This window comes from Polypterus senegalus, chromosome 14, assembly GCF_016835505.1.
Source record: "Polypterus senegalus isolate Bchr_013 chromosome 14, ASM1683550v1, whole genome shotgun sequence".
Classification (NCBI taxonomy): domain Eukaryota; kingdom Metazoa; phylum Chordata; class Cladistia; order Polypteriformes; family Polypteridae; genus Polypterus; species Polypterus senegalus.
This window is the reverse complement of record NC_053167.1, coordinates 10709895-10735317: the sequence shown is the minus strand read 5'-3', so window position 1 is coordinate 10735317 and position 25423 is coordinate 10709895. Positions and strand designations below refer to the sequence as shown.

General features: G+C 42.1%; 1 protein-coding gene and 1 long non-coding RNA gene across 2 annotated transcripts in view; both read right to left on the bottom strand.

Moving 5' to 3' along the window:
- Window positions 1-1468: 1468 nt before the first annotated feature.
- Window positions 1469-25423, bottom strand: part of npepl1 (aminopeptidase like 1) — a 60013-nt gene continuing 36058 nt past the window's right edge. The window contains exon 12 of the mRNA XM_039734926.1: window positions 1469-1704. Within this exon, the coding sequence (XP_039590860.1) occupies window positions 1546-1704 (159 nt within the window). The 3' untranslated portion in view covers window positions 1469-1545. The remainder of the gene's footprint in view (window positions 1705-25423) is intronic.
- On the bottom strand, window positions 12782-15142 carry LOC120514515. Its single transcript, XR_005630477.1, has 3 exons — window positions 14986-15142; window positions 13178-14526; window positions 12782-13065 (listed from the first exon to the last, which is right to left on the bottom strand). It is a non-coding gene; the product is annotated as an uncharacterized LOC120514515 (long non-coding RNA).

The following is a 25423-nucleotide window of genomic DNA, read 5'->3' as shown; positions in this document are numbered from 1 at the left end:
AGGATGAATTCAATAAATTGCTGAAAACATTCCTGTATAAGTCCAATTGTAGGTAAGGGCTCATAAACAACTGCACATAGTCCAAAGCTAACACACAAAAAAAAAACAAAAATCACAAAAGGTAGAATAACTGGTCCAATGGTTATGTAGCAGCCAAAACCTCTATCTACCCAAGTGATGAAGCTCTCCCCAAAATCTAGGAGACTTGCTGGCTTAAAAAGTTTGTAAAAATACCTTTTAACACAAGCTTGAGCATGGGGAAAAAATGAACCTTTGCAATACACGCAATAGCAACACCTATCCTCAACACTCCCCTCTTTACGAATGGCACCGGGGCCTTTTAAGTATTTTCTTCCCAGTCGCTTAAACCCAATCGGGTCCTACCATTCAGATAGAGGGGGAGGAATATCCCCTTATCCTAGCTTTATTCCCACATATATCTCATACTTCCCTGGGGATTACATCTAAACTCTTAAACAAGAAATAAAATACATGAACGAGTGGAGTAAAACTATTACCATCCCCATACTGTGATTGTTTTCCCCCTTTTCCTGTTTCGTTCCTCCTGTTGCAAAATCAGCTGCTTGCTGGCTTTTAGCAGCATAAAGGGAATACTGCCCATCAACTGACCACCAACACGGTTAGTGCACATAAGAAGGCGGCTCCGCCAAGCCGATAAGCAAAGGCATTATCTACAATCACAAATCTGATAGTTACCGGAATGATGTGCTAACATTAAGTGTCTTATGGGGAATCTTCACTTTACGAATCTTTCGGCACTGCACCGGTCAACTCTTTACTACTGTACTTAATATGACTAAATAGCGGCTGCTGGTTCTTCCGGCTCCCCACACCGACAAAAGACCCGGTGACGGTTTTACTGCTGTCACAAATCAATAGAAGTTGGGACATCAGGACAAATTGCTTCAACTTTCAAGGCTAAACTTATTCCCTGAAGAAGGCCTATTTGTAAAATTCTGGAATTTCCTTACCACCGACCCACCCCCTCAAGTTTTTGCGAACCTCAACATTAAATTTAAACCTATGGCAGTTTATGGCTTACCTTTTCACCATTTCAGGTCATTCATTGCATTTCAACGGATTAAACTGGAGAAAAACTGGAAACACTGAAGTGTTTAACATGTTTGACCGAAAGTGTGAATAAAATCCATAACAGATCATAGACCACCCCAAAGCTCTTCAGTTACTGTATGATTAGGTTCAGATAGACGGCCATAATGGCAAATACAAGGACAGCAGCCTTGTCAGATTACAGTCTGGCACACATTGATTATCTAGCAATATTTTCTCATACCTAGATACATTTGCAATTACACAGAAAACAACTTTCTTGTGCCTCAAGTGATATGAGCAATATTCACTGTAAAAGCTTTTAAGGTGCTAAGCTTGTCTTCTGATAAGACACTATTGTTACTATTTATATGGAAAATAAAAAAAACAATACAAATTTGCATAGGGGAAAGTTTTATTCATCTATAAACTTAAGTCAAAGCCATCAGTGCAGAAAGTTTGGTTGAACTGAAATTAGACCAGGCGCCTTCTCTTAGAATCACGCTCAACTTCATCACATTCCATACTAGTCTCTAAACCCAGAGGAGATACCAAATTTAGAAGAGGATCTTCAGAGGCACGGCCAAAAAGGGCTAACAGCAGTGCAACACCATAACCAGTGGCTCGCTCCCCCTGTGGACAAAGACCAACGTTAATATCTTGTAATAAAGGAGGATATGTTCTCAGGTCAACAAACTGCTTTATACAACAATACTCACAGCATGAACTGGAGAAGCTATGTCCACATGAACCCAGACACCTGGCCAGTCAAAGCCAATGTGGGAGGCAATAAAGAGAGCGGCACAGGAGCTCTGTGCATTCTCACGGTCCTGTAAATGGCAGATAAAAGGCCTGATCACAACTAAGGAACCACAACCTACTATGTCACAAACATCTAAGTGCTGATCTCAAACACACGCTGAAGTCAAGATTACTTTTACTTTATTGTGGAGGTAGAAAACTAAACATAACAGAACAAAATGTATTGATTAATTTAAACAGAGCATTCAATTTATTTTTTATTTCATCCATACTCTAGGAGAGTAAAAGAGAAACTGACTATCTTTCCACTTCACCTGTTGTAATACTATGGATTTCATGTATCATAAATCAAGTTACAAAACACCCATCGATCTCATGTCTTCATCAAATTTGTTAAAAATGTGTTCTTTTTTTTAGCATATCACCGTGCAAGTGTCATTATGTGACTGATCAAGCATGTCCAAATAACCAGTCTCCAGTACAAAGACAAGATCAGTAAGAAAGAAAAACAAAACCCCCAACAACAAATCACAATTTATGCTGACCTAATTCCTGCATTTCACATGACATTTGGACTAAAAACACTTAGAATTCCTTTGTCAGTCAGTCAGTCAGTCATTGTCTAACCCTCTATAACCTAACACAGGGTCATGGGGGTCTACTGGAGCCAATCCCAGCCAACACAGGGTGCAAGGCAGGAACAAATCCCGGGCAGGGTGCCAGCCCACCGCAGAGAATTCCTTTGTGAACCTACAAATATCTTCTAAGATAAAACACCCTTTTCAGAGCACAGAATGGAAAGGCCTTAACATGTGATGCATTATTAAAAAAAAACTTTATGGCGGCAATCACCTAAGCACATGCACATTGTTTGTGGTTATCTCTTTTGCAATAGCACTTTACTCTTTTTCATAAATTGATGTTATGTCACTGACAGGGACTAAAACAAACATAATGTATTGGTTTTAGGTCTATACCAAAATCTCTACAAAATCATGACTGGAATTTGCATATCTAATATTTGTTGTTTTTAATGAATCAATTCTGTGCCATACAAGCCATTTTAAAAAGAAACCTACCGCAACAGAGTTTTTCATGTCTGCCACAGCAGAAGTAAACTCGCTAAAATGTAGCTCTGGACAGTAGACCAATGGATGTATAAGGTCCCCACTGCTTTGGCACATGCAGTTTCCCATGTTTCACTGTTGGTCACTACAGCTGCATGGTACTTCCCAGTTGAAATTCCCTTATTAAACAAAAATAAAATTATTGTGAAACTACGAGATCCTCACTTGAACAGTAAATGTCAGCAGAAGAATGAACAAGGAGAAGAAAAATGAATGCATAACCATTTCAGCACAGACACAAGTAGTTTCATTTTTAAGAGTTTAAGAGTTCTGTAGAAGCACGATACCTGAGCTCCAGTGAGAGTAGCCATGTCCAAAATGATATCAGCACCAAGATCCTTGCTTCTATAAGCAACCCCATCTGACAGAACCAAGCGACCCTCTGCATCAGTGTTGTTAATCTCAACTGACCTAAGACATTAAGAAGAAATCATCATTAGCAGTTGGCCAAGTATTCCTTTGAATCAATAGCCTTTCCAAGGATGTCGCAAGAACCAATACTTTGGTATTGACTTGGTACAGAAATTACGTTTTCTTAACAGTACTAGGTTTATTTTCCCCTCATTATCAATAGTACCGAGTGAAAGTTGGTACCACATTTATGCATGACTGCAAGTAGACAAAATATTTTAGAAGGCACAATACAAAGCAAAGCAAAGTGGAGTAAAGAACTGCCAACGACACACCAGGGATGATGCTTTTGGTTTTATTTTGAAGCCAGTCATGCCTGCTTTAAATCGAACCCAAAGAAAGGTTTGTGGCTGTTTTGGTTCACCAGCAGGATGAGACTATATAGAGCTATTTTGTTTTGCACTCCCGTCATATGCCATCATTTTTTAAGCATTAATGACCGTATTTACTATAAAGAGCTAGAACCCAGAGCTAAATGAACCCATTCCTGTTGTTGGCCAACGTGTTTCCTCTCAGTTAAAGGCTTAGTGTTAACTGTGAAGTCGATTACAGAAGCTGAGCCTTCCTAGATGTGTAAAGGGAAAAGTGCTGTGAGACTTGAAACACGAGTGTCCATTGCTCTTTCGCAGAGTCTAGAACTGCCTGCTTTAAATTGATCCTAAAGATACCCTTGTGGCTGTCTCCTTGCACCAGGAGGAGGAGACCATTTAGGGCTGTGTGACCAAATGATGGAAGTTGAATAAGGAAGACTGCAAGGCTGAGTTTAGGGAGGAGGTGACACAGGCACTGGGTGGCAGTGAACAGGTGCCAGATAGCTGGGTGACTACTACAGAAGTAGCAAGGGTGACAGCAAGGAGGGTGCTTGGCCTGACATCTGGACAGAGGAAAGAGGAAAAGGAAACCTGGTTGTTGAATGGGGAAGTACAGTAGAGTATATAGAGGAAGAGGTTGGCAAAGAAGAAGTGGGATAATCAGAGAGATAAAGAAAGTAAATAGGATTACAAGAAGATAAAGTTTAAGGTGATGAGAGAGGCAAATGCTAAAGAAAAGGAGTATGATGAGTTGTATGAGAGGTTTGACACTAAGGAGGGAGAAAAGGACCTGTGGATTAGACAGAGGGACCAAGAGGGACAGATGAGCAGCATGAAATTGATGAGCCACAGCATTAAGTTATGGGAAAGAGTAGTGGAAACTAGGTTGAGAAGGGAGGTGATGATAAACGAGCAGCAGTATGGTTTCATGCCAGGAAAGAGGATGTGATGTTTGTTCTGAGGGTGTGGATGGTGAAGTATAGAGGAGGCTCAAAGGAGTTGCATTGTGTCTTTGTGGACCTGGAGAAAGCATATAACAGTGTGTCGTGAAGGAGTTGTGGTATTTCATGAGGATGTTGGGAGTGGCAGAAAAGTTTGTAAGAGTGGTACAGGATATGTATAAGGGAAGTGTGACAGCAGTGAGGTCTGCAGTAAGAGTAACGGATGCATTCAAGGTGGAGGTGGGATTACATCAGAGATCGGCTCTGAGCCCTTTCTTATTTGCAATGGTGAAGGACAGGTTTACAGAGGAGATTAGACAGGAGTCCCCATGCTTATGACATTGTGATCTGTAGCGAGAGTAGGGAGCAGGTTTAGGAGACCCTAGGAAGTGGAGACATGTTCTAGAGAGGAGAGGAATGAAGATCTTTAGGAACAAGACAGAATACATGTGTGTGAATGAGAGAGAGAGGTCAGTGGAATGGTGAGGATGCACTGGGTAGAGCTGGCGAAGGTGAATGAGTTTAAATACTTGGGATCAACAATACAGAGTAACAGGGATTCTGAAAGAGAGGTGAAAAAGACAGTGCAGGCAGGGTGAAATGGATGGAGAAGAGTGTCAGGAGTAATTTGTGACAGACGGGTATCAGTAAGAGTGAAAGGGAAGATCTACAGGACGGTAGTGAGACCAGCAATGTTATATGGGTTGGAGATGGTGGCACTGACCAGAAAGCAGGAGACAGAGCTGGAGGTGGCAGAGTTAAAGATGCTAAGATTTGCATTGGGTGTGACGAGGATGGATAGGATTAGAAATGAGTACATTAGACTGCGGTGTGTTGGCACCCTGCCCGGGATTGGTTCCTGCCTTGTGCCCTGTGTTGGCTGGGATTGGCTCCAGCAGACCCCCGTGACCCTGTGTTCGGATTCAGCAGGTTGGAAAATGGATGGATAGATGAGTACATTAGAGGGTCATCTCAGGTTCAACGGTTTGGAGACAAAATCAGTGAGGCAAGATTGTGTTGGTTTGGACATGTGCAGAGGAGAGATGCTGGGTATATTGGGAAAAAGAGGCTAAAGATAGAGCTGCCAGGAAAGAGGAAAAAAGGAAGGCCTGGGAGAAGGTTTATGGATGTGGTGAGAGAGGACATGCAGGTGATGGGTGTATAGAGCAAGATGCAGAGGACAGGAAGACATGGAAAACAATGATCCACTGTGGCAACTTCTAATGGGAGCAGCCGAAAGAAGAAGAAGAAGTTAAAATTGAAGCCATTCCATTATTTTATTTTTAATTTCTCTGTGTTGATTCTACATTACTTTTGTTATTCAGTGTATATTTACTTTATGGTTTATATATTAATTTTATAATTACAGGTTTTAATGTTAGATGAGTGGCACGGTGGTGCAGTAGTAGCACTGCTGCCTCGAAGTTAGGAGACCCGGGTTTGCTTCCCAGGTTCTCCCTGCGTGGAGTTTGCATGTTCTCCCCGTGTCTGCGTGGGTTTCCTCCGGGTACTCCGGTTTCCTCCCACAGTCCAAAGACATGCAGATTAGATGCATTGGTGATTCTAAATTTTCCCGGGTGTGTGTGTGTGCGCGCCCTGCCCAGGGTTTGTTTCCTGCCTTGCGCCCTGTGTTGGCTGGGATTGGCTCCAGCAGACCCCCGTGACGCTGTGGATGGATGGATGGAATGTTAGATGAGAGTACTCATGATTAATTACAATCATTTATGCAATTAATTAGTTCATTTTTTAATGGAGTATATATATATATATATATATATATACATACATACATACAGTCACACATGTGCGCATGGGAGGCAACTAAAGGGCTCAAATGGTTGTAATTACATGCCAGAGTGTGGCAGTGTGCAATGATCCTTCCTCTCTTTCCTCTGCAGAACAGCTGAAAAAATCCTGCCTGAGTCTAAGTACGTCACTTCCAGTTCCACCTTCACTGACATTACTTCCGGTTCCAGTTCCACCACTTCTCCTATATCCGCCATTTTCAATACTATTACTCAGTCCTGTTTTTGACTCCAGTCTGTAAAGACCATTTTTTTCACTCAAACTACTTGTGGCCAAGTATACGGGCTGGCTACCCCAAACTTCATTCTGTTTCTTGTGTTCTTTATGTCCACATTTGGCATAGTCAGCAGGATTTGCTCCAAAGATGAGCCAGGAGCAGGACCTCAACACAATTCTGGCTAATATGGCCTCAAAGCTCCTGACCCTGAAACTCCAGGTGGGAGAATAATGAATGCAGCATGCAGAGTCCAAGGTCAAGCACAAGCACATGTTGCTGTCCAACACGTTGTGAGCTCCTTCCTTCCAGAGTAACGACCATATTGAATCTTATTTTTTAATATTTGAATGTACAGCCAAGAGGAATCACTGGGAGTGTGCAGAATGGACTAACATAATAGTGCTGTTCTTAAAGGGGGAAGCACAGAAGACTTCCTATGACCTCACGGAGGAGACAGTCGCCAACTATGATGCTCTGAAGACTGAGGACCACAAAAGTATGGTGTTTCCCCGGACCAGCAGGCAAATAAAAAGAGGAGCAATAGAATGATGATTCCATTAAGTCTGTGAAAAATGAAGTCGTTCTGGTTAATTTTCAACTCAATCAGCATCCTATTTCACATGGCCCACACTTTGTCCTAAATAACAATCTTCTCTATTGGGGAGCCAAGCATGAGAGGGAGGTACGGTTGTTGTTGTTATTGCTGCAGTCTTACTGGTGGCCATCTGTGAACTAGCACACACCCATCTTCTAGGAGCCCATTTAGGAACTGAAAAGACTCTAGAGCACATCCATCCATCCATTTTCTAACCCGCTGAATCCGAATACAGGGTCATGGGGGTCCGCTGGAGCCAATCCCAGCCAACACAGGGCACAAGGCAGGAACCAATCCTGGGCAGGGTGCCAACCCACCACAGGACACACACAAACACACCCACACACCATGCACACACTAGGGCCAATTTAGAATCGCCAATCCACCTAACCTGCATGTCTTTGGATTGCTCTAGAGCACATTAAGCTCCAATTCAGGGATTAATGAGGAGGTTTGACGCTTTTTCACTTCCTGTCCAGGCTGTCAATTGGGTCAAATTCCTAAAACAGACCGAGCTACGCAAGTCCCCATTCCCCTTATTCATATTCCCCTTGAGTGAATCGGGGTTGACCTAGTAGGACCCCAAGAGCCCTCAGTTAGAGGACATAAATATATATTTTAGTCCTTGTTGATTATGCTACCCAATATCCTGAAGCTGTCCCTCTGCATACAGCTGCTACAAAAGCAATCGCACAAGAATTGCAATAGTCATCATCCCTAAAGAAGTCCTAACAGACAAAGGGATGCCTTTACCATGGAGACATTTTAAACACCTTGGTATAGCATCCTCAAAGCGAAGGTATCGTTGAGAGATTTAACCAGACCCTAAAACAAATGCTATGCAAAGTGGTCAGTGAGGATGGAAGGAACTCAGACCAATTGCTTCCCCTTGTATTGTTTGCCTATCGAGAAAACCCCAAGCATCTGTGGTTTTCTCAGCTTTTAAAATATTATATAGGAGACAACCCTGCGGCATATTGGACATTCTAAAAAAAGGTTTGGAGGAAAAGGCACTCCCTTCGACAAATATATTAGAATATATTGTACAATTACTACGTGATAGATTTGGAAAAACCCCCATCCTTAAAAGAACACACAGAAAAGATGCAAATGGCACAGGCCTGTAATTACGACCATAGCATGTTTCTTCAGGAGTTCTGCCCAAGAGATTGTGTCATTGACCCGATAGCCACCTCCCATCCCAAATTATTGGCTCATTGTGAAGGTTCATATGAAGTTAAGGAAAGGGCTCATTGATTATTTGGTTAAACAGCCGAATCATTGACTGAGTGGACAAATACATCTCATGAGCTTACTGAAACGTAGAAGAATAGGGACCCTGGTTCCTCCTCGGCACAACTCCATTCATTCTTTGCTTGGAAAACAGCACTTAACTTCAGACCTAGTTTGACAGTGACTTAATGAGAGGAACTGGAATCAGTTATCCTGTCTGTCTTAAGTCTTTTAGAGGAAGGTCATAGTTCCTGGTCCAGTCATATTGTCTTGGTTCCTAGGCCTGATGGAAGATGGTTTTGCAATGATTTCTGTCGACTTAATCAAGGTTCATAATTTGACGCTTACCCAATGCCTCAAGTGGATGACTTCCATGAGTGGCAAGGCAAGGAGGAATTCTTGATCACACTTGACATGAAGAAAAGGTACTTGTAGGTTCCTTTAATGGACTCTGCCAAGGTGAAGACTGCATTTAGCACCCCTAGTGGACACTGGCAGTACCGTGTCCTTCCATTTGGGTTGCACAGGGTTCTGGCAACCTTCCAGCATCTGATGGATAGAGTGCTTCATTCCCATAATTCCTATATTGCTGCCTACCTGGATTATCGATTCCAGCACATGAAAGGAACACCTACAGCAGGCCCAAGCCATACTCCATACACTAGGTAAGATCAGTCTTCGTATCAACCCAAAGAACTGTTTCTTTGGGTTGACCAAAGCCAAATATTTGGGCTACCTGGTGGGCAGGGATACGTGAAACCCAAGTGTTGTAAAGCTGATGCCATATTAAAGTGGCCCTGTCCAAAGGCCAAGAGGCATCTGCGTCAAAGTGTCACCAGTGTGAACACTGGCACGTCTCACCCTTAGAGAAACAGAATCATGGAGGGTGATAAAGCTGGTTATGCTGGAACTTGGAGTCATGAATCAATAAAAGGCCTTATTCAGTACATTCACTGTGGACAGCTCCATCTAGACCGGCCATAGCTTACACTACTAGAGTTCACACTTCCCACCCATTTCCCAGAAGTCCTGATTTATGGGCTGCAGTGACATTGAGCACAGCCTTCAGATTATGGCTCAGTGATAGCAAATTTTCACCATGAAGAAAAGTTGGATTGGTGGAGTTTATTTTTTACATTGTTCTGGAGTATTTGCATTCCTGTTGATAGGACCTTAATCTTCATGACTCAGACTCTTCTGTTTGGTTTTCAGTATAAAACCCTGTGTAAAGTACAGTACAGTATTCCCCCAGTATAGTGATTGCTAACACTGCCGCAAAAATGGCACCACTCCGACTCTCATAAAGAGTTGGATATATCCTGATGTTCTGGCTAAAGTGCCTACCATGGCCTGGTCATGCTCACCTCCTAATCACCCACTGTCTCTAACTGGCTAACTATCTCTCACCTCTCCACCACCTAATAACTAATGTGTGGTGAGCTTACGGACACAAAAATAGCTGCTGTCACATCATCCAGGTGGGTGCCGCACATTGGTGATGACTGAAGTGGCTCCCCACTCTATGTAAAGCACTTTAGGTATCATGAAAAGTTCTACATACATGCAATGTCTTCTTTTTTCTAGAGAGAGGGAAAAAGCAACTTAAAATCTGCTGAAGTCTAAAGCAGTCTCAAGGTGAGGTTCACAATACGGCCTACCACAAGCAGAACTTGAGGAGACAGGCGAAGGAATGGATCAGGCAGCGAAGGCGAGAGCAAAAAAGGAAATGAGGTGGGCAGTGAAAATACAGTGCTCTGAACCGGGGAAGGCCTCATCAACAACATGCCCTGTCCTGTATGAAAGGTGCCATATGAAAGAAAAAAATTCAGAAAGTAAGAAAGAAATGAGAGTAATGGGGAATGGGGATGACAAACAACAGAAGGCAAAGTTCACATCTTGTCGCTCTCTTGTGGCTGAAATACAAAGATGCAGCTCATAAATACTTTAAAAAGATGTATCTGTGGTATAAAAAAAAAAGTCTTTCAAATACTCAGCATATTGTTCTGTGCTACAACTGCTATACATTAGTGTCCACTTTGAAAGGCACTGTATGAAAAAGAATGATAGAAAGGTCATTTAGTGCTATATAATAGTATCCAGTATAAAAGATTAACAGTGATTAAGAGGTAAATAATAGTGTCCAATATGAAAGGCAATATATGAAGAAAGAAAGAAAGAAAGAAAAGCAAATGGAGATGATAAATAGCAAAGATAAAGTTGACGTCTTGTCGCCCTCTTCTGGTAGCCATAGAAAGTTCCAGTCTATAAATATTTTTAGAAGATGCGCTTCTGGTCAAAAAAAAAAAAAACGCCTCTGTCTAACTAAGTACAGTATATACTGCATGCGATACAAGTGCCATATATTAGTGTCTACACTAACAGGTAACATACTGAAAAAAAGAAAGTAATAAAGAATGATGGAACAGTCATTAAGTGCTATAGTAGTACCCAGTGCGACAGGAGCTATAAAGAACAAGTGTCATAAAAGTGTCCAATATCCATCCATCCATTTTCTAACCAGCTGAATCCGAATACAGGGTCACGGGGGTCTGCTGGAGCCAATCCCAGCCAACACAGGGCACAAGGCAGGAACCAATCCTGGGCAGGGTGCCAACCCACCACATGACACACACAAACACACCCACACACCAAGCACACACTAGGGCCAATTCAGAATCGCCAATCCACCTAACCTGCGTGTCCAATATGAAAGACGTTATATGAAAAAAAAGAGTATATAATAAAAGAGAGAGAGGAAAAAAAGTATAAATAGTATATAATAAAAACGATAGTAATGGTAAATGATGATAAACAACAAAAGGCAAAATTGCCATCATGTTGCCCTCTTGTGGCAGATATACGACATCGCAGTACATAAACACTGTTTTTCGTTGTGTTTGTTTTTTTGAAGATGCGCCTGTGGTCAAAGCCTACTGTACGTCTCTGTCACTGACTTGGCATACCTGTAAGAGATGTTCAGTATTTTATGTACATGGAATGGTTGTATAAATGCAATGTATAAAACCGTAATCTTTATTGCTATTATTGTTAATAACACAGTTCAGCGACTTCGACGGTATTTTAAAAAGATAAGCAAAACAAGACGTACCTGAAAAAAATACACTTTTAAAGTTTCAGAACCCACTGCACGCCCAACCTACCTGGAAAGGGGTCTCTCTTTGAACTGCCTGTCCTAAGGTTTCTTTTCCATTTTTGGGAGTTTTTCCTTGTCTTCTTAGAGAGTCAAAGCTGGGGGGCTGTCAAGAGGCTGGGCCTGTTAAAGCCCCTTCCGGCACTTCTTGTGTGATTTTGGTTTATAAAAAAATTAATTGTATTGTATTGTATTGTATTGTATAGATTAAGTACAGTCTACATCGGGAGATATAAAAAATAAATCTAAAACAAGAGTTTGTGTGCGCGGTGATCTTACTGTTTCCAAAGGATAGCTAAAAAAAAAAAAAGTCTGGCTGGCTACATATACTTGTTGGTGTCTCCAGCCATAACATCTTTGCCAGTTCAAAGTACTGCGATAAAAGACACAGAGAGAAGGTGGGGACCTAAGAGACGAACAGGGACCGTCCATCCATCGTCTACACCTGCTTTATCCTGGCCAGAGGAGCTGATAGGTTTGGGGACCTAAAAGGAAAAAAATTAAAATCTGTGAAAGTAGCCCATTAGGATGTAGGACCCCGCATTACAGTCAGAAGGAGTCACAACGCTTTTGTAGGAACCGTGAATGGGCTGGGGGTCCGCGTAAAGTGAAGCCCAGACTGCATCATCTAAAAGGAGATCCGAATTCAGCCGACTGTCAGTCTTTAAGCGGGTTTAGCTCGGGTATGCTGGGGTAGTGGTTAAGGATTTGACAGAACGACCCCCGACAATGAGCTGGACCTGCAATGAAGCTCGAGTCGAAGGGGGTCCAGAAGAATGATGGTAAGCATTACACTCTCTTTTATTTGCAGCGCCAACAGACAGAATGGTTCTTAAAAGTGTTGGAGCTCCAGTGCAACGGGGGTCCAAGGAGCAGCTCTGCACCAGACCACCAGCCAGGACGGAAGAAGCAGTGGGCTCAAATCTCACCTCTTAGCCTCATCAAAAGAAAAGCTGCTTTGCGTCCTTTATTGGAAGAATGAACTTACTTTTAATAATAATAATAATAAAGATAACTGACTATTCTGCATTTCTAAAGGGAAGCAAATGCTAACAAATACACAAATGTCATAATACATTTTTTTTATACAGTGCTTTTCCCAAGCTCAAAGTGCTTTACAAAATAAACAGCAGGAAATAAAATGGGATACAAAACAACACTAAATAAATATAAATATATGAGACACAAAGATGAACAACGGATTAAAAACAGAAGCGCCAGGTTACTGTTCTTCAGTCAGCTCATTCTTATTGACTTCATCAGTAAAGTCGCGAGCTAAATTGTTAATTTTTACTGAACTCTTCACACAAGGCGAGACACAATTGGCTCCTTAGTAGCAGCGCAGGCAGTTGAATTCACTCGCTTGGGGTCCCACCGTATTAGTGGGGGGGATTTGCGCTCATACAACCACAGGGATGGATGGAATATCAAAGTGGGATTCTGTAAGCACAACGCGCGTATTATTAGTTATTATTTGACTGACCCCTTTATCCAAGGCGACTTTTATAGACCCCTTTAAAAAGCAAAACGCTAGGATTTGAAAAAACTTTACCTCTGTCTGCTGTTGCTGTTCGGCTTACATTAACGAGAGGATTTCGTCCCCGCGTCGCCTGCTGTGCACCTTTTGAGTCGTCCGGTGTCGCACATAACTTTGGAGACACTGAGGTTAATAAAGGGTGGGCGAGTAGCTCAGGAGGATAAGGGAAGTCTCGGGATCAAGCCCCCATACGCACCACGTAGGATTTACTTCTAATTATTTCTTAATTGCCAGTTTAAATGCAGTGCACTCCAACTTCCAATAATATTAAATACTTCGCCACAGAGAATTAGCCCCCAATAAACGAGCTAATTCAACCCACCCCCTACAATACCGGCCAGTCCAGGTGTATGTAGTAAAGGACCCGTTTATTTAAGGGGTCCGCTGACCTATCGCGGTTATAAAGCACGACTGACCGTCAGGGCGGTGAGTCGGTTGCGGTAGCCCAACCGGGCAGACCATCGATAGGACCCACCCGTGCACGAGTTCGAATCCCAGCCCGAGTAGAGGGGTATTATTATAGAAAGTAGTCTCTTTATTTAAAAAAAAATAGTTTATAGTGTACGCCGCTAAAGGTGCAGACAACGAAAAGAGAGCGACCCGAACCGGCCACACGGTTCAAACAGACCGACCACCCCGGTTTAAGAGGCAGACTCGAGTCTATGAAAACCCTAAGCTCAAGCCACCTAAAAAATGTCCATTTATTAGCATCGCCCATCATTCTGTCAATGATAAAAGAGATTTCTGGTTACTTCCAGCCGGAGGACTAGCTCACCGAGATAGACGAGCCGATTCAGAAAAACGGAGGTGCAGGGTTCGAGCACCGTCCTCTCCAGCCGTGATAAGGGGCAAGCCATTAATTTATGGGGTCCGCAGACCTATCGCTAACATTGGTCGGCGTTCTAGCCAGTCAGACTCGGTAGCTCAACCGGTTGGACCAGTCATCCACGGTAGAAGCTTGCGGGTTTGAGTCTGCTCCTAAATCATAGCAACAACTAAAATAGAAAACAGACTCTTTGTTTGCTGTGGCCACCGAAGAATTAACGGTATAAATAATTTCTATACCGTTCTTCTAAAGGGGACTCTCGTGGTGTCATAGCGAAACAAGCAAATGACCCCATGAGCCAAGACCGAGTCGGCCCGGCGATCGAGACCGTCGACCCAAAGGGCGCCCCGAGCCGAGGAGGACCCAGAAGAATGACAAACAAAAAGACTCTTTTATTTGACCTTTGGACGGAGAGATGAGTTGTTAAAAGTGCTGAAAGGGCAGCTCTTTAAGATAAACACCTTCAGATCCACCACCCAAGATAAAACAGACTGTGGGTTCGAACCCACCTCCTACCATCTTCAGGAGAAAACATGACCTGCAAAAGAAGAAAAAACAGAAACCAAAACTTACTTTTAATAGTCAGTCATAAGAAATTTAGCATTATGCATTTGTAAAGAGAGGTAAATAATAAAAACTACAAAAACATAATAAATAGGATAAAGGGGTCATTTACTACATACACCTGGACTGTCCGGTATTGTAGCGGGTAGGTATATTTTAATTATATAACGCCTTTCCTATGTTCAAAGAGCGTTTACAGGAATTCAGAAAAAGCAATAGGGAATATGCAATATTAGATATAAAATGATATCCACATAAACCACTAAATAAAGATAAATACTGGAAAACAAGCTATTAGCTAAACAAACGCGCTTGATGGACTGACAGTTCTCTCGTTTGCCAAATTTCTTGTTCTTCTCTTCAATATCATTAAATTAACAAAACAGAACATCCAGCTCACTACTTCTCAATCAGTTCCGCCTTCTTTACTTACTCCTTATAATATGTTTTTGTAAAACGAGTATCAGCAGCATTCCGAGTCAAACATTTGTTCAAATCCTAGTGTTTCGCTCTTTTTCGCCTTTTCATTCCCTCGCTTAAGAGCATGTGGGAGGTGGCGTAGTCAGCGTTTTACCGAGAGCCAAAAGAGGCGGGGCAGACACGCCCATTAGTCCAATATCCTATAGAATTTAGAAGCGGACGAAAAGAAACGCCCATTACTCGAATCTCCAATAGGCTTCGCAGATGGACGTACAGAAACGCGCCTTTCTGCGCCAACATCCATTTAAACTTTGGCATAGAAAGAAGCCTGCTGAACTAACACTTCGAAGTGGAAGAACTGCAGCCGAAGTCGTATGAGAGGTTAGCGCATCAGTGTACCGTAATGTTACGTTTTCCGGGCCAGTAGCGCGCTCACAGACCAGTGTCTGGGGTCTATGGGCCAATGCCTCGCCCGCATTAACAGGTCACTGAGGTCCTTCACTCTTTTTTATTTTATTTTATTGCAATCCATACAAATCAATCAAGTTTTTACAAAAAGAAAAATTGAGATATAGACTAATCGATCCCCACCCCTGAGAGATATTGCAAGGCAAACGGCGTGAAATTTAAGCCTTGTAAACATACCTAAATTAATAAATTCTCTGTGCTTTATGAGCTTATTTTAAAATATCACTGATTGATTACATCCTACCATGTTTCGAAAAAAGTCTGTACGGATCCTCTGAGTATTTGATTTGGTCCTTCACTCTGTTGGCACTCCGTAGCACGCCTGGCTGAGGTCCAGTATAGACCCCTAATGGCGCAGAACACTCATTACAACAGATAGGAACCATTACGTAGTAACAGCTGCCGTTGGAACAATTTTTTTCTTCTGAATTTAAATAGCATCACACCACAATATGTGTTTTTGTTTGAATAATAAGCAATGCTGAGTGCTGCGTGTTAGTTCTGTATGGCAGGTAATTCAATTATATTTTTTACCATAAAGCTTTCTTTTTTTCCCCTAAGGGGGCACTTTTGCAATAATTTCATGCACTACTGTACTGTTATGTCTGACTCTCACTGGACAGTGTCCTTAATTTAAAAATAATAGCATATACAAAGTTCATATGGCAGTTTGATAAGTTCTTAATATTCTGGTGTCAAGTCTTTTTAATCGGCCAAACAAAAGTGCTTTTATGTGACCAAACGAAGATGCGAGGTAATAATGAGGACACTTCAATTAAAACCCCATCAGAAGCACAGTTAATTTACAATCCTTGCCATTCCTCATTTGCTACTTCTATAAACTTCAGAAGGCATGAAAGACATCATCATTCCAACTGAAATGAACCCATATTTTGTGTTGATGTATCTTTTTCGCTTCAAAACAAAACAAAGGTGTCAGGGTTCCAATTCATCGACCTCACAGATAAATTGCCTGTGAAGTGGCAGACTCCAGAGATTTCATGGCTCTAGCAAAGCCAAGTGGTTGCCTCGAGTTCCCTTTGCAGATGCTTATGTTGAGGCCATACAGTATGTGTTGTTTGAAGGGCTCATTTCTAGGCCCAGAAGAAACGAGTGTATAGAGTTAAATAATGCAGCATCCAGGGAAGGAGTAGGTACAGTGTACCCTGTTTTCCACGAGAGGTATGGCTATTTAGGGAGATATGTCTACTTCTCAGTATTTACAGGAAGAAAGGAAGCCTGGAGTTATTTGGTGCGGATGACGTTCACATTTGACATGAAAGTGGTGGCGTTTGAGTAAATTTTCGAAACAGCTACATTGCTGCCCCCACATTTGTCAGTGTGGTGGCTTTCCCGGGCCCCTAATCCTTGACTACCCTACTCTTATCCTTCTTCAAAGTATCGATACCCCTTCTGTCCAAATGTAAGCCATGACAGTGGGACAAGTGCCGTCTTTTTCAGAAAGAGTCCCGTTGTCCCATAAAACCTCTACCTGTCTATCCTACTCCAAGGTTTTACCTGGACGGCTGTGCAGCACAGGAAGAACTTCAGAGAGGTCCACTTTGTCAATTCTACATTCAAATGCAGAACAGGTAACCTACCTTCATTCATGTCATGGACAATGACATCTAGATCTATCCCCATTCTGGCCAAGAGCCTATCCACCCAGAAGACAATACACAGTACTACAGTGTCTGCTCCCGGAGGAAACCTGCATTAGTCTACAGACTAAGCCCACCACATAGCGGCCTACCACCTCAGAGTTTTCAAAGGCACTCTCCAGTTCCAAACATCTCAAATTCTGGGGCCTCCAAATTTGTATTAGCTCCCTTTTTAATTAAAGAAATAAATCTTGATTTCAATTAAGTATTGCCATTACTTAACACCTGCAATATTTACCTCTCTTGTCTGTCTCGGTCTTTATTTAGAATTTCTTTCCCTTTGTCCTGATTGCCTACCTAGATGACTGTTTTCCAAACATGATGCCCCTTTTTAGTTTCACCCCCAGTGCTGCCCCTTAAGCTGTATTTAAAGAATATGTTCCTCGTTGATGAATGGATGCTTCTGCTCTCAGTCTTGTACCACCTTTACATAAAATCTCTGTGTTGTACTTTATTTAAGAAGGATTTCTATGGAGAAGGACTGTTTGGTCTTTGTCCTCTGTGACTCCGCACTCCCCTTTTGTACTCTTTATTGCACAGACTTTATCAAAAGGCCTCAAATCCTACAGACTTACCGCTCTTTATCAGGTATTGTACTTTAGCATTTCTCCCTGAAAAGAGCTGACCAGAAACGTTTGTGTGCTGCCTGAAACTACACATCTCACATTTATTTATCAGGTCGTATGGTTATGGTTTGCCAACATTCACATTATACTTTACTTCCATATTATTTTTATGAATATTTTCTTATATAATATGCTACTGTGGCTATCCGTTTGACCAGGATTTTAAATCACCTGTAGCTCACAAACCATTTGACCTATTAACCTGAAATTTGGTACACATATACTACGTGACGTCTACTATCCGCTTTCGGGGTGATGATTGACCTCCAAGGTTATTCCTCTTTTTATTTTATTTTATTGTAGAATCAACTCTCGGCAGCGGCCAGCAGTGAGGCCTTGTGGCATATACTGTACGTACGGGCGCCGTTCTCATCCCTACCACCTCCCCTACCTCTTCATATCTTAAATCATTCTTGAGGCAGATTGAAGACTTAAGTGTTAGCTTAACTGAAAAATTAAGGAAAACCTACTAAGTAACTGCAACACAAACACTGACTTAATCAGATTTAACGCGAAAACATGCTGACGAAAGAAGAGAAGAAGTGGGCCGCTAGGGTGGAGAAAAGCAGAAGCAAGTGCATCAACCTCTGAGCAAACGAATGCTAAACGTACAGAGAAAGAGGATGAAAACTGGAATGTGCAAGTCAAGTGGATTTACTGCACGTTATCGTGAAGTGTGCTGTTACTGGTTATCAATAACACATTATTAAATGTGTAATTTGACTCCTGCTTGTTCTTTTATTGTGGCGAATTGCCTGAGGTTATAGACGTACAAATGAAGTGAGAAGTGCTAAAGTACAATACCTGATAAAAGTACTAAAGTGTGTGCAATTTGAGGCCCTCTAGTAAAGTCTACACAAGAATCGTTTTGGGAATGTGTCAAATTAACATCATTGTGGACCAAAACTCTGTGAATGTTTACCAGACAGCACTGGGGTCTCAGTCCTTCCTTAACCCATCGTCAGCTGTATTTGTGGGCTTACAGCGGAGGGCACAAATGGATTGTACCGGCCTATACCACACTACTAGCATGTACAATTATCTTGCTTAACTGGAAGACTCCCAACCCACCTTGTATAACTGAGAAACTAATGCTGTATAAAATTGGAAAAAATTCTAATTCTTGCCTGTACGGTCTGTCCAGAACGTCTTTAAAACATCACAGCACTTCATTTAAAAAAAAAATCTTACAATAAGCACACATATTGTGCATGGGAAAGTATAGGGGGCTTTCCTCTCCTTCTTTTTGGTTGGGAGTTGAATTTTTATATCATCTCTGTCCTCTTTTATAATTAACATTTTCTGTTCTTCTGGATTAATTTTGAAATTATTTGGTGTACAAATTGTACCTGTTTTATTGTACACTGTTACTTTTTGAAATAAAATCAATTAACAAAAGATATTTAAAAATGTATTATTTGTACACCCTAATCCTCCTCAATAACAAAACATGCCTCCTCTTATTAGTCCTTACCTAAATGGTTATTTTCTTGCGGTCCTGAAGTCTCTTACTGCTTTCGCCCTTCCGTGTCCCCAACATGCTGCAAAATTTGAATCCAATTCCCTTTTATGATACAGGCGTACAAAAATAAATAACAGCAAAAACTTTATAGATCAGCATTGGAAACAGTACGGAGGGCTGTCGTAAACCTGTTTATTTTTATTTTTTTTACTTTTGTCCAGTTTAATTGCAAACCTTACGTATTGTGGTGTAATGCTGTTTACGTGCAGAAGAAGGAGAAAAAAGGTTACGTGTTAACAACGGCAACTGCACTGGCTCATTAATACCCCCTGGGTACTGTAATGAGCGGCCTGTGCCATTAGGGGGTCTCTACTGCCCCTCAGCCCGGAGTGCTATGGAGTGCGAGAAGGCACCTCGGTGACCGGTAATGCAAGGCCAGGCATTGGCTCGCAGAACCGACACACCGACGTGTGAGCGCGCGCGCGCGCTACTGTCACGAGACACTGGCCGGAAACCCTAACAGTACAGTACAGTACAATTAATGCTCTAACTGCTGCTACAAAATCAGGTAAATCACATTTAATACGCTCTGGTACAGGACAACAAAGGCATTACAGCATGATAGGGATGCTATACAATTGATATTTATGTCAATAGCGGTTGATCATGAACGTGCGACATTATAAAATCCATGAGACCCATTCAAATAAAACAGTCACTTAAACATATTAACATTCTAAGCTGCCCCGTTATTTAAGGCTCCTAACGTGGCGAAGCAACTTGAACAGAAACAAGTCCAGGGCCTCTCGGAGGAGGCAGAGCTCATGGGGTTTTGACTCGAACACACCGTGTGATCCGAATGCAGTCCTCATGTTCTCCCGTAACTTGGCAGTGTGCTTCACAAATCTAAAGACGAGCGGTGTGCTCAATTGACGAGTCCCAGTTCGTGGTGACTGGCCTCCCCTTCGGTGTGGGGGCTCAAAACAGGAGATGTCGCATGTCGATTGGATTACTACCTTGTAACAATAAATGCACTACAGTTTTTAAGTCAATAAGTGACCTCGGCCTCTGCCCTCGTTATGCCAAATTGGGAACTGTGGTTAGAAACCCATCTTAAGTGTCTCGTACAGCAGAGCAGGGTTACTGGAATCTGGAAAGATCACTTCAAAAACACAACTCGAGATCTACCCGCTCGACCTGTCCACTGACGCACGCCTGTCTTCTGGACAGCGTCATCACGATTATAATTCAGAATTTAAGACTTCGGCTTCGTTACCAAAATAAAGCCTTCCTTACCAATACAATGTGTACGCAGATACCTCACTTCAAAACTAAACGGCATGCCTGTCATGCGCATCACACACGTCCAAATAAATGAAACAATGCATGCCAGTCAGAAGACTCGACATTTGTCCACTTGTCCCAGTTTTACATTTTTATGCTCAGCTGCAGCTCTGCGTGGGCTGTCAACCTGATCTTCTGTGCTAACGGTTCATTCGGATGAACGCCTTCTGTTAGCTTCAACTGCCAGAGTAGCGCAGGCGATGATGCAGCATTCCATCTGACTCACTTACTGCAAAAATACAAATAATAATAACAACAATTACCTGTTTCGCGTTGCTGACGTGACCCGAATTCTTCTTGCTTCTGGCTTAGGTTTAAATATTAGGAAAGTAAACAGGTCCCGGCCGAGCTCTCCTCAACTAAACTTTAATAATTTTATAAAACCACTAACGTTTATAGGAAAAACATTAAAGAACACCTAGCGTTTCTTGTGACCGGTCAGCGTGAAAGGCCTAAGGCGACGCCCCGCCCCCGCACAGGTGAGCCCGTTTTCCACTAATTTTCCGCATAGTCTGACTACACCCAATGGGCGAAGAGGGGGCGGGACTATACCGTCCAGTGCTAGAACCCGATAGGCTGCTAAGACTATCCAATAGGACTTAGAGGAGGTGGAGAAAGCTGCCTGTCATCTGCCGCCGGTGTAGACAACGGAATTCGCAAGTGGAGGAAGTCTTTTCAGAATTGAAATCGTCTTTCTTGATATCAAAATTCAAATTTCTGATATCGTATATCTTTGAAATTTCATAATGACAAGATATCGGAGTTTTAAAAATTGATATTAAGTTTCCTAATTCTGATATCAGCATTTTAAAATGTGACATGACAAGACAGCAAGCACACTGGCGCAGTAGTTTCGCTGGTGCCTCACTGTAAGGAATTTGCCTGTTCTTCCCGTGCCTGCATGTGTTTTCTCCGAGTGCTGCGGTTTCCGTTCAATGTCCAAAGACATACAGGTTAGGTGAACTGCCGACTCTACGTTAGCCTAGCCCCAGTGTGTGTTTGACGTGTGTGTGTTTGTTAGCCATCAGAGCACAGCAATCCACATCGTATGTCAGTGGTTACTACACTACATCAGCGAATCTGGTCTGGGTCATTGGGGCAGCAGTCTAAGCAAAGACACCCAGGATTCTCTTTTCCTGCCACTTGCTCCAAATCCCCGAGGGGGTCCGACTCATTCCCACCCAGCCTTGGTCTTCCCCGAGGTCCCCTCCCGGCTGGACATTGCTGCAATATCTCCCCAGGCTGGTGTCCAGAAGACATCCTACATCTCGTCTTCGCTCCTCACCCCTTCTCGAAGGCTGAGCCCAGAACCCCCGAAACTCATTTTAACCGCTCGTATCTGTGATCTAGTACTTCGGTCAATACGCACAGCTCATGGCCATAGGTGACGGATCAGCACCCAGGCCCACCGCCAGAAATATTTGGGCCCCAGACAACTGGGTACGTGTGGGCCCCTCTGCCTTCCCCCGGGTCCCCACATGCCAAAACCTTCAAATAGTTATACAAAATGATCAAAATGTAGTTTATCCGACAGCGACAATGCTTCATTTATGAATACCATACTTGATGTGTTAAGCCTTCTCGCACATCAAAGTTTGACTGCGAGAAGGAAATCCAGTGCTAATTGAAGCTCGTAGCAGAATTGAAACAATACATTAATGAGATAGGCCTATATATTATTTAACGTGTAACGGTACAATTATACCAATGCAATGAATAGAAGTAACATCTGAACATTTTAATATATACTAACGGTTAGGGTTATCTACAAGGTGTACAATCAGTATGGTAACTTGCTGTATCAAACTTCAAAGTTTTCCAAAGATCCGGGTGATCCAGAATCTTTAGTGATACACACAAAACCAACGCACACTCGTCACTGCTGTAAAAGCAACAATAAACACCCAAGCGAATGAATTATCAAACTACGGAGACGGACCATAGTATGAGGGGATAAACAAACCATAAATCATATATTTCTGTGTGTAATCTATTGGTTTACGTGTGAACACTATTGGTTTATGAATATTTACTATCGGTTTGCATGCATACTTAATTGGTTTGTGTGCGTACAATACTGGTTTCATTCATATGAACTATATTGGTTCGTGTCTGTATATTATCGGTTTGTGCGTGAAGTATATCCGTTTGTACGTGCATACCACTGGTTTGCATATAAACTATATTGATTTGCGTTTGTATATCACTGGTTCCAGTACGTTTGTTATTGGTTTGTGAGTGAACTGCATTGATTTTCGGCTGAATGTTATCAGTTTGCGTATGAACTATATTGTCTTGCGTTCTGTGACGGTCTAAGAATGGATTTGCGTATGCACTATATTGGTTTCATGCACGTCTTATACTGGTTTCATGTGGGTAACCTGTTGATTTTGTGCTTGAACTCTATTGGTTGTATGTGTGCACTATGTCGGTTTCGCGTATGAAACATATTGGTTATGCATGCGCACCCTATCGCAACTCTGTGTATGAACTACTGTATATCGGTTCTGCCTGTGAACTATATTGGTTGTGCACGTGATCTTCAGAGGAAATGGGCGGGGCAAGAAACAGGAACTCAAGGGCCGGTAGAGTCGTGGAGTGTAAAGACAAGTGGCTAGAAGACGCATCTGCGTTTAAACGGCACTATATATTTTTTCCGCACGATACGTTTGCGAAAGGGCTTGGTGGTAATTATTACTATTTAACTGAATCTACCCTTGAGTCTGTACAGTGTCATCTCCAGACAGAGGAGTAGCTTCAGTGACAGACTTTTGTCACTGTCCTGCTCCACTGACAGACTGAGGAGATCGTTCCTCCCCCACACTATGCGACTCCAATTCCACCCGGGGGAGTAAATGCGAACATTAATTTTATTTTAATCTTTTCATTTTATTACTATTTAATTTAATATTGTTTCTTTGTATCAGTATACTGCTGCTGGATTATGTGAATTTCCCCTTGGGATTAATAAAGTATCTATCTATCTAATGAACGCAAGCCTGAAGTTTGGTACGTATTCGGCCGTCTTCTTATTCGGTCCCATCTACATGCTTGCAACCCGCAGTTGTACTTGTTCACACAGTATTTGCAAAACTGTTACTTATTCTAAAGGCAAAATATTCAACATTTACGATTGACGTCTTTATGCAACATAACACTTAGTTACTACTACTTTGTAGTTAGATTTATTATGCCCGGCGACCCCTCGCCACACCGCACAGACAGGTGAAGTGACTTGCTCAGGGTCACACAGTGTCAGTCTCAGGACTTGAACTCACGAACAAAGGGTTGAAAGTGAAAAGCCCAAACCGCAATGCTTGCACATCTATAACGTGTAAATTAATTGACGTGTCAATTCTTTGAAAAGCTAAACATTTAACATTTAGGACCTGCATGGGTCAGTTACATCATATTGGGCCACCTTACCTTTCACAGTTTTGTGAAAAGACAGATGCGTTTTTTTAACATGCAGCGGAGTTGTGCTCTGCCCAGTGCGAGTATCAGGGTGAAACTGACAATGTATTCTCACTTTAATATCAGATAAATGGGATTTACTGTGATATTTAATGGGCACTGTTAAATAACGTTGGGCCACCTTAATTTTCATAGTTTTGTGACATTGGCATATATAAACTTGTCCAGGACAGATTCATTTGTTAAATTAGAGTTTTAACAATTTTGACCCGTGCAGGACCAAAATGTGAATATTTATTTTTTCAAATAATGGATCAGTCTGCCGATTAATGTACACTCCGTAGAATATTTTGCATTGCTGTTATAATGGAATAAGAAGCTGCTTTGCAAAACCTGTGTGAATAAGTAGCTGCCTGCAAGCTTATACTGGGAGTAGCTGGGAGTGAATAAAATGCCAGCCGAATGCGAACCTAACTTCAGCCCTGTGATCATTTCAGAATTAAGGGAAAATACTGGTAAAAAGAATTACCACCAAGCCCTTTCACAAACATACAGTGACGTGCAAAAGTATTCAATCCCTTTAAAAGTCATCCTAATTTTCTGCATGACAAAAGATTTGTCCACATATTTATCCATTTGGTATTTTTAATGTGAACTCTTGTGCTGTAACAAAACGTTATCAAACTCCAAATAGCTAAAGAAAAACTCCAAAGTGATTTTTTGCCTAAGTATTCAAGCCCAAAGCTTTGTCAAGAACCTTTTTGCTGCAGTAACAGCCTTCATTCTTTTGGGGTATGTAAATACACCCCAGTTCTGCACATTGCTCAGGTGTGATTCTTTCCCTATTCTTCTTGGCATGATTTCTAGGTACCCTCTATGTTGGTGGGATGGTATCTCTGAACAGCAGTTTTCAAACAGTTCCCCAGATTCTCAACAGGGTTAAGATCAGGGCTTTGACTTGGCCATTCTGAAACATTCACCTGTCTGTTTTTGAGCCATCCCAGTGTCACTTTGGTCTAATGCTTAGGGTCATTGTCATCTTGAAAGATGAATCTTCTCCCGAGCTTTAAATTCATAGCAGACTGGAACGAGTTCTCCTGCAATATTGTGTGGTATTTGTGCCCATCTATTGTCCCTTCAACTTTGACAAGATTCTCAGTCCCAGCACATGAAAAACATCCCCATAGCAAGATGTTGCCACCACCATATTCCACTGTAAGTCTGGTGTTTCTTGTGGCATGGCAGTGTTTGTTTTACACCAGACATTCTGTACCTCTTTGAAGTCTGAGAAAAAAGTTCTGTTTTGGTTTCATTTGACCATAAACCCTTCTCCCCACATTTAACTGGAAAAAGCCATATGTGCTTTTATGTGGCTTCTTTTTTGCCACCCTCCTGTAGAGGCCTGTTTAATGGAGAGCTCTTGAAATTGTGGACCCCTGCACCTTCACTCCAGTTTCAGCCAAAAAGCTTTGCAAA